The sequence below is a fragment of the Hesperophylax consimilis genome, chromosome 18 (assembly GCF_061612785.1).
Source record: "Hesperophylax consimilis isolate HC1 chromosome 18, BYU_Hcon_1.0, whole genome shotgun sequence".
NCBI lineage: Eukaryota > Metazoa > Arthropoda > Insecta > Trichoptera > Limnephilidae > Hesperophylax > Hesperophylax consimilis.
Window position 1 is genome coordinate 21,111,704 of NC_142853.1, and position 10,294 is coordinate 21,121,997.

A 10,294-nucleotide genomic window follows, 5' to 3' on the forward strand; every position below is an offset into this window, starting at 1 on the left:
AAAGGAAACAACTTTTAAAAAATACAGTATTATAGCTAAGATTCTCTGTGACAGTTTCACTTGATTAACTTTTTTGCTTTCTTATAAAATTATTTACAAAATAAATAAAAACCAGTTTTGTGCTTGAAATCGAACGTTTCTAGACTCTGTTTGTCAAGCGATTTTAATGCCTATTACCAGCAATATAAGGTATACAAAGAATATACATATTTTTGGCTTGTAGCTTCCTCTTAAAGCATTTTTTTTTTACCATCTCCCCCGACATAAATAGGGTTATCGTAGTAATGAAACTGAAACCGAAAATGAGGCGAAATTCTGCAAATTTACTGCATTTAATTTTTTTGTGTTCAACGTATTTACAAGAATTTGGTCGCTAGTTTAGAAGACCGTTAGCTCTTAGTGTGCTGCCGCAAATTTTTTGCTGTGCACCATCTGATTCTATTTTCGTCGTAACTTACTTGTTTTTTGTAAAATTATGTTTTTGTAAATTGTACCATCTTACCAGATAATTTGTTTATGTATTTATAAAAACAGTACATAATCTACTATACATAGTATTTTCAGAAGTTCTATTCAGAGAAACGATTATTTAAGCGCATCATCAAGGATACACTGGCGTTTGACAGGTTAAGCGCAAATGTATGTATCTTTGTTCTGCCACATTTATGGAAATATGACGTGTCCAAAGTTCATATATATGCTTGTAAAGAATATATTATTATGTCATTGCCAATGACGTTACACTATATCTAGACTTGTTATTATCTCACAAAATGAAGCAAAAATGTGGCAAGTAAGAAATACTCTTGTTTCCAGTAGAAAATTCTATTCAAACGTTGTTAATGTATAACAAAGATAGACACTCAAAAAATATATGTGTATGAACGAAATGGCCTGGGCACCTTAAGCAGTCTCAATGCTGAGCCATAATAGATCAAGGAAAGTAGGCAAATGGTGGTGTTATTGATACTTGTTGTTTCTGCTTATCTGTATGTTGTTTTACCGCAAGCATATAAATAAAGAGAATGATTAGACTATTTATTCTACTAGTTTAGTTGGCGACATCACTGACTTCGTAATTTGGCTGTTGCGCACCGAGACCTCTACTCTAGTCGGCCTTGTATTTCTCTATGATGCATAAAATCTTCAGACGGGAAACATCTGTATTATCTATCCATCTATAAAAATAAAATGGTAAATGTTTGTTTGTTCAAAATCTTAAACTCAGAAAGTTCTTCATAGATTGCTTTGAAATTTTGACACAACGTTGCATTCGAATATGTGTGTTTTTATATACCTATATTATATAGATGTCACATGTGACAGGTAAAAACATGTTATCTGTTGGACGTAAAAGCAACACACGCTATTGTTTCTCTGTTTGCACAGACAGACTGAGCCACAGCAACGCGTGGCGGGGTACAGCTAGTTTATGTAAATCGAAAAAATAAGTAGTTTTTGTGTATTTACAAATGAATGGCACTTTTTAAAGCAATTAACTTTGAGGTAGCACACAACCTTACGCGACGCTCGACAGTTTAGTACTAAAACTATGAAATCGAAAACACTACACTTGACATACTTTTTGGTTAAATTTTTACAGCGCTTCTAGGGTGTCCGGAAACTCGTAGTACAAGCGGGAAACTGGTGAATCTACATCACATTTGGAGTCGATTTTGTAGTATATTTTTTTTTTATTTGAGCTTTCGTTATTGAGTAAATCGAGTTTGAAGTTGATTTTTTTTTTTTTTTTTTTTTTTTTAATCAAATTCTTATAAATTATTACTGAAGATCAAAGTACCCAACTAATTAAAACTATTTGAAAGTAAAACAAATGAAGAAACTCGGATTTGAAGCATTATTTTAAAATCACCCTTCATTTAACCCGGTGTAATCATAAAATATTTCTGCTCTGCAGGGTTAAAACATCTGTTATTCAACCCTAAACACCAGAAAAAACTTTAACCCTAAAATAGCCGAAAAATATTTTTTTTTGGTTTTTTTTTTTTTTTGAAAATGCTCAAATCAAAAAACTTTATGTTTTTTTGGGTTCCCCATGTGGTGTAGATTCTCCAGTTTCCCGCTTGTACTACGAGTTTCCGGACACCGTGTATATATATTGTAACGTCATTGGCCATGATACTATAAAAATAGGTAAAGGTGTTTTGGTAAACTTGTAAAATTCCGTTGCATGCAAAGGTTCTTTAAAAAAACAACACTTGATTTCTAACAACTATAGTCAGGGGTTTAAGTAAACATGCACAAAATAGTTTTTAAACTGTTAGTTTGGGTTATTTTAATAATTAATGCGTATTTCATAACCTACACATTTTACTTTGAGAAAAAATGGAACTTTAATGCATATTTTACCATGTCCCACAACATAAATAGGTATTTCTCGTAGTAATTAAGTTGAAACCAAGTGCTATTTATAATTTTTTGCGTACTAAGCGTGAAGCGGAATCCGACAAATTTATCAAAAATTAAATTGCACTACATAATATTATAAAATAACATTAACCTCTTCTTGCCCGTATTCGCATAGTTGATACCGGTTTTACAAATGAAAATGATGTCGATGAAGCCATTTTATTTTTTCAATTCTTGGACAGGTCAATAAAAATTTTCAACTCAGTGACATTTTGCTTTTGTTTTACAATATTAGATAGAAGGATTTTTTTTAACAAGATTAGATTCATAAAGTAGGTACCTACCAAGTGCTTAGTTATTATATTCTCCCAAATGTTAATTAAATTGCAGCTGACCATCCTTATGTCTGCAGGCAGTCAAGAGAAAAAGATGTAAACATTTTTTTAATACTTAGATTTCTCCTCAAAATCCAATAGCATTCCCCCGACTGCAGAAGTTTCAGTCTGTAAGTTGGTTAACCTGATCTGCTCGTTTATAGCATATATGAACCATCATCTGCTAAAGTAGTCCTAGAGAGAGATAGTCAGTGACAACATGGTTCTAATATCTTTTATTTCATACACAAGGCGTGTGAGAAGGAAGATTTTTCGTCGATGACCTCCCGCTGGGACTACTGTATCACCATATGAAACTAAAACACATTTCACAGATTACATATGTGCGGCATTATGTGATAGATTGCATTGAAATGACAATGTAAAGGTTAAGACTTCTTCTTTATAGATAACTGAAAACTGTCTAAGTTTCAACGATCTTTTTTCAAAAATCTTTTTCATAACCACTCGAGAATGTTTGGTGACATATATATATAAATTTACCATATTATTTAAATAATACCATTCCTCAAAATATTAATATGGAAACGTATGAAACTGTTAACTGCGGTTTAAAGCCAATGAATCCACCTAGATTTCACCATTTATACCTCATTTTTAGGTTCTTAAATTTAGCACATTATGGCAAGCGATCACTCACACGTTTTTTCTAACTTGGCATAATATGCCAAAAATCGCTTGAGTGGTTATTGAAAAATTGAAAAATAGGACAATCTATCTAAGTTTTTTACAGTGAAATGAATATTTCAAAGTTTTATATTTTGGAAATGACTTTATCTATAAATTCAACAGGAAAAGCTGTGCAAATATCATGAGGTCCATAACTCACCGTTCAATAGTTTTTGCTGTTTCAATAGATTTCCAGATTGATGATGAGAAGTATAAATAAATGTACAATTCATATTTTTGATAATTTTTTATGTTTTATTTTTAGGTTGAAGACATAGCCAATTTTCTGGTAATTCAATAGAGTCGGTATTTATTTGATTATCTGTATTATTAAATGGGATATGCCACCCTTTAGTCTTATGTGCAACCGGTATATATTTCGGAGGTTCCTAAAACAAATTTTTAAAAAGTTAAAAACACATATTTTCTATTAAAATCAATACAAGTCTAGTAAAGTCGAAGAGACAAACATATCCAGCCCTGCAGAAAGGGGAAGAGAATAAAGATAACTCGCACTGTTAAAAGCTATTAAAACTATTATATATTGACAAATATCAATATACATATCTTTAACATACATATTGAAACTTTTCCACTTATTTTACCGTTACCACTTTCAGCCTATTATGGCCATTATTGAAAATCATGAACATTAATCTTTAAGTGGTTTATATACACAACATTTGGGTAGGGGTTTAACACAGGTGGTACAGGATGGTAAGAGTGGTTAAAATAGGTTAAGATTGGTATTATCACAACATTTGGTGGAGGGGATTAACAGGGGTGGTGCAGGGTTGTAAAGGTGTTATAATAGGCTGAAACTGGTATTTACACAACATTTGGTGAAGGGGATTAACAAGGATGGTACAGGGTTGTAAAGGTGTTATAATAGGCTGAAACTGGTATTTACACAACATTTGGTGGAGGGGATTAACAGGGATGGTACAGGGTTGTAAAGGTGTTACAATAAGCTGAAACTGGTATTTACACAACATTTGGTGAAGGGGATTAACAAGGATGGTACAGGGTTGTAAAGGTGTTATAATGGGCTGAAACTGGTATTTACACAACATTTGGTGAAGGGGATTAACAAGGGTGGTACAGGGTTGTAAAGATGTTATAATAGGCTGAAACTGGTATTTACACAACATTTGGTGAAGGGGATTAACAAGGATGGTACAGGGTTGTAAAGGTGTTATAATAGGCTGAAACTGGTATTTACACAACATTTGGTGAAGGGGATGAACAAGGATGGTACAGGGTTGTAAAGGTGTTATAATAGGCTGAAACTGGTATTTACACAACATTTGGTGAAGGGGATTAACAAGGATGGTTGGTACAGGGTTGTAAAGGTGTTATAATAGGCTGAAACTGGTATTTACACAACATTTGGTGAAGGGGATTAACAAGGATGGTTGGTACAGGGTTGTAAAGGTGTTATAATAGGCTGAAACTGGTATTTACCCAACATTTGGTGAAGGGGATGAACAAGGATGGTACATGGTTGTAAAGGTGTTATAATAGGCTGAAACTGGTATTTACACAACATTTGGTGAAGGGGATTAACAAGGATGGTACAGGATTGTAAAGGTGTTATAATAGGCTGAAACTGGTATTTACACAACATTTGGTGAAGGGGATTAACAAGGATGGTTGGTACAGGGTTGTAAAGGTGTTATAATAGGCTGAAACTGGTATTTACACAACATTTGGTGAAGGGGATTAACAAGGATGGTACAGGGTTGTAAAGGTGTTATAATAGGCTGAAACTGGTTTTTACACAACATTTGGTGAAGGGGATTAACAAGGATGGTACAGGATTGTAAAGGTGTTATAATATGCTGAAACTGGTATGTACACATTTGGTTGCGGTGATTAACAGGGGCGGTACTGGGTGGCAAGGATGGTATAAGAGGCTGAAACTGGTAATGGTCAAAAAATAGGAATAAGATAGAAAAGAATAGGATAAGGGAAAAAAGTATAAAATTGTTTCGATATATACATATCATTATGATGGAATTCCACCACAAATTATTTTCAGTGTCAAACATGAAAATATTAAACCATTTGATATACATATATCGCGAAATTCTAGAAGAGTAGGCACTACAAACCTTAATGATACATCTTCCCGAAGATGTTAGATAGGTCAAAGACATTTGGCTCTTCTGCTGCCATCTTTTGAAAATAGTGCGAAGCCTGTCATCTTCCAACAGGAATCTATGTCCGCGCATGATGTCTCGTGATAAAAACCTCGTGTGACTGCCGCTCAGAGCAGCCAGAAGAAGGAATGGATCATCGTGAGACCTGTACAGATAAAAACCATTACAACAAGTAATTGTGTGGATGTGCAAGGAAAAATAAAATAAATAAACTCCCGGATTTGCTATGAAATGAAGAAGAAATTATTGTCCTATGACATTTAATAAATTACACACAGAGCATTTTTCAACAGGTTGAATTAATATGTACTTACAAATCGTCAGTCAGAAACAGACAGGAATTATGTTGGATATATCTCAAATCTATCTTAGACCATTTGAGCATGTGATTACGTCCAATAACCACAATCTTTTTATTCTCGGCCACAAATTTCTTCACAACAGAAACCAAAATACTAGATTTGCAGTTGTTTGGGATGGAATAGGCCACATTGAGACCGTCCACGGCAACATCAAATGGCGCATTCCTTTCCAAGAAATTTAAGAATGATTTTATTTCCTTCGGTGAAGATTTGATGAATATACTTTTGCCGACCATAACTTTACTGTAAAACGCTTTCTTTAGTTCATCGTATTCCTGGTCTGTCACGTATATCTCACCAAGTTCGCTCTTGCATCCATGACACTTCCCACTAAAATAATTAATCATTTAGATTTGAAAGAAAGTAAACAATAATACAAGTTAATCAAGTAAACAATAATACATAAATAATATCCTGAAATACGTATCGTATGAAAAGACTGATTCATTCAACAACAATATTGACTTTGCAGAGGTGGTGTTGAAAGTGATCTATATATACTATAGGTCATTGTACCAATTTTACAAAAAGAGGACGGCTACTGGTAATATTACGTGAAAAAGGTTTGCTTTCAACGCTATTATAATACATACATTCATAGTAAATATGTAGCTTATTATTATTTTATCAAAGCGAATGTCATTTGAAATAATAAAAACTGTGATTTTTTTCAAATATCATTCATGAAGTTTAAAAATATAAAGACAATAAATTCTTACTTTCTATTTATATGAACAATTTCTGCTTTCCAGTTTAAATGGGAAGTGAAAACTGTACTCAGTTGTTTAACAACACTGGGACCAACATTCCAATCATTTTCTCCGCAGAAATTAAACATTTTTTCTAAATTTGAAAGCAACGCAACTTTATCGCTTTTAAAATTAGACGTGCAATAGTCAATCCAGGACGTGAACACATTATCATAGGGGCTTCTGAGAACTACCGGCATACTATTGATAAGATTCCATCCTATTTTAGGTTCGTTGTTTTTGAAAGCGGCTACGGCGAGACTGCAATACGCAGCTGCTCCAGGAGTGGAAGATATTTTCACATTCTCAATCAGGTTCAGGCCTTCCCTCCAATCATCAGTCAAAGAAAGAGCAACAATGCAGCATTCACCAGTTGTGGCATCGAGAACTTTATACTTATTTATCAATTCTTTGCATGTGTCTTTGATGTAAGACGTTTCTTCAGGACTCAGTTTATTTTGCAAACCAAAATAGTAGTAAAACTTCATCAGTTTACCAATGGCGCCGAGATTAAGTGACCCACCGCTATCCTTAATGTATTTAAAATAATCTTTTCCGTCTTTCCAATAACATTTCACAGTTAAATATTGTATGATCAATGCGTCCACATTCCTATCGGTGGCATCTCTACTGGATTTCACAAATGATTTTTTTACATTTTCCCAATTTTTTGGTGATCCACCTTTACCGAAATCGATGTCTTCCAAAAAGTCTGATTTATAAGAATCCCAAGTCGTGGAGTATTCATTGATTGACGAATGAGCAGGAAATCGGAATAGATTAGAACCTGAAAATTTAAAGAACTTGTAATGTTTGTAAACATATTATTATTACATGCTATTGAATTGATAAAATTGCGGTATTTTGCCTTGATAATAATTTTTTTTACTATTCCACCTCATTCCTAATAGGCGTAAATGATTATAAGCAATAATTAGTCACCTGAAATATCAATACAAATTGAAAATATCTCCCGAGTAAAAATAAATACCGCTGACGGGAATTGAACCCGCACCTTCTGATGTCCGGTCAGATGCTCTGGACCACTGAGCTACGTCGGCTTATATAATACGGCAATTTAGTACTTCAATCAACAATTACTGCTTATTATATTTTTTCACCTTGATCTTGTGAAACCAAATTTAATCTTGTTAGTACAATGTGTACAGTTGGCAGCATTTTCATTAAGATAAAATGTATCAAAATACAACATGGTGTAACTGAAAATGGAAAATAACGCTTATATTATTTCTTTTAAATTACTACTTAGATGCATTATATTTCCTCTTCCCTGTAATTAATAGTTGTTTATTATTGTGATTAAGTTGAAAGTAATAGTTATTTCAATAATCTATGCTTACTAAGAATGAGGCGGATAGCAAGGTGTACCAAAAATTTGCTGTAGACACAAACGAGAAGCTGGTAGGTGACTGTGGTGTGTGCAGAGACTTATATTCGAAAAACTTGTTGATATTTTAAAAATACAATTTTTTATATTATATACCTGAGCTGACATGAATATTTATAATGGTAATTGCAGTGTTTTGAAAAACTACAAAAGGTAAACTTGTCGAATTCCGCTGAATGCAAAGGCTCTTTAAAAAAACAACACTCGAATTCAGCTTAAATAGAGAATGGAGACAACTATTTAAATCGGGGTTTATTATATATGATTAAGTAAACATAGGTACACAAAATAGGTTTAGTTTGGGTTATTGGAATACTTGGAGCAGGTGGATCAGTTTGTATATTTAGGAAGTATGTTTACGGGAGATGGGAAGGCTAAAAGAGATATTGAAAGAGGATAAATGCAGGAAACTCCATTAATGGAGGACTGAACGCAGTTGGCGCTAACAAAAAATTGTCCAAAGAAGCGATGCTAGCAGTCCACAATGGAGTGCTGGTACCTACCCTGCTGTATGGAAGTGAGGCATGAAACTGGCAAAGAAAGGATGAAAGTAGACTGAATGCTGTAGAAATGAGATCCCTGATAGGTATGTGGTAAAATCATGTGAGAAATGTGGAGAACCACAAAGAGTACAAGGCTGATGTAAGCGTAATGAGTAAGATTAAGAAAAGGACGCTTAGATGGTTTGGGCACGTAGATCGATTGAGCGAAGAAAGGAGTGTAAGGAGAATATATGATGCAAATGTGAATGGTAACTTAAGACATGGTGAATCAGATACTTCAGTCGGGCCATGTCAAGAGTCAGAATAATAGAGGAGTATGTACGTGACCGATTTATTTGGCGATCCGTCCTCTCTGCCTACCCCTGCGAGTAAACGGCGTGATAGTTAGTTATTTTAATAATTTGTGCGTATTTCCTAACCTTCAAACTTAACTTTCATTAAGAAAAATGTTAATTTAATGCATCTTTTACCGTTTCCCACTATTGTAGTAATTAAATTGAAACTAATCCTTTTTCGTATTAAGCGTGCAGCGGAATTCGACAAAATTAATCTACAAAATAAAGTACGTGAAATCATCCCTAGCTCACTCCTGAGCATTCAATAAAGGCTTAAACAAATTAATACTAAATCTAACTATATTAAATTAATTCCTCCAATCTTTTGTAAATACCTTGAATAATATTATTCACTTTTCTTTTACAAATATGTTTGCTAAAACATAACGCAGTCGAGTGGTGCAAGGTATTTTTGTATAAATGAACGGCGATAGAAATCATTTTAAGGGGCTTATTATGATCACAGAAATGGAAGAAATAATATCTCAACTAGTTTATGCTAGGCACTTTATTACTTTCCTTATTACATCAAGTTTATTGAGTTATAATTAGTGGTTATGTTTTCAAATGAAAAACTCATAGATTTGTGATCTCGGAACTGTCAAATCAGTAGTGTGTTACATACTTGAATCGATATATTTTTAAATAATCGATATAAAGTTGGACAGATGCAAAAATCATTTTCAATTTAACTCTTCTTTTGTGTGTGAGGAAAGGCGAAATGCTTTACCCTTTTTTGCGCCACGATTTTTTCACTAGGCTCTGCCACACGTACACTTCGGAGCGGAGGTACCACGCGACGCTCCAGGCCGCCGCGCAGAAAAGTCTTACTACGGACTGAGCCGAAAACCGTTACCATACTTTCGGACTTTACTTTTCTGCGCGGCGGCCTGGAGTGGCGCGTGGTACCGCCGCTCTGAAGCGTACGTGTGGCAGAGCCTATTGTCTCGTCAATTTTCTGTACAAATTGTTTTTTGCCGTCATTTATGTTTTTGGTAATTATTTACCTACGACTACCGTTTGAGAAAATATTCCGTACATGTTAGGTTAGGTTGGATTAGGTAGAATTAAATCACAAACAAGTCTATACAAACCTAGCGTAGCCCACAAACTACTTGAAAACTGGGATATAACTCTAAAGGGGACGCGAGCAGGCGTTATTAAAGGGGCAATTTTTTGTAGTAGTAAAAACGGTAGTCGTAGGTAAATATTTACCATGTTTTTTTCCGTGTATGCTGGATTGTGTGATTTTGTTTAATTGTTTCTTAAACGCACCAGTTTAATTAAATACGTCTATGAACATTGTTTTTTTTCTATGGTAATAAATAAGTTTTACCAAGT

At 34.0% G+C, this 10,294-nt stretch overlaps 1 protein-coding gene across 1 annotated transcript; it reads right to left on the reverse strand.

The window, feature by feature from the left end:
* Window positions 1-3,668: 3,668 nt before the first annotated feature.
* mldr (mitochondrial ribonuclease P catalytic subunit) lies at window positions 3,669-9,516 on the reverse strand. The gene is made up of 5 exons (XM_089642427.1): window positions 9,289-9,516; window positions 6,678-7,494; window positions 5,911-6,288; window positions 5,549-5,741; window positions 3,669-3,823 (listed from the first exon to the last, which is right to left on the reverse strand). The coding sequence occupies exons 1-5, from the start codon at window positions 9,392-9,394 to the stop codon at window positions 3,683-3,685; spliced, it is 1,635 nt and encodes a 544-aa protein (XP_089498553.1). The 5' UTR covers window positions 9,395-9,516; the 3' UTR covers window positions 3,669-3,682.
* Window positions 9,517-10,294: the final 778 nt, after the last annotated feature.

What these genes read in the sequence shown, in the direction of transcription:
- mldr (XM_089642427.1), bottom strand. Translation starts at nt 9,394, where the DNA reads ATGATTTCTATCGCCGTTCATTTATACAAAAATACCTTGCACCACTCG. An exon ending in CTGTTTCTGACTGACGATTT is followed by an intron (nt 5,742 to 5,910) that starts GTAAGTACATAT and finishes TTATCTGTACAG; the next exon opens with GTCTCACGATGATCCATTCC. An exon ending in CGGGAAGATGTATCATTAAG is followed by an intron (nt 3,824 to 5,548) that starts GTTTGTAGTGCC and finishes AATTTGTTTTAG; the next exon opens with GAACCTCCGAAATATATACC.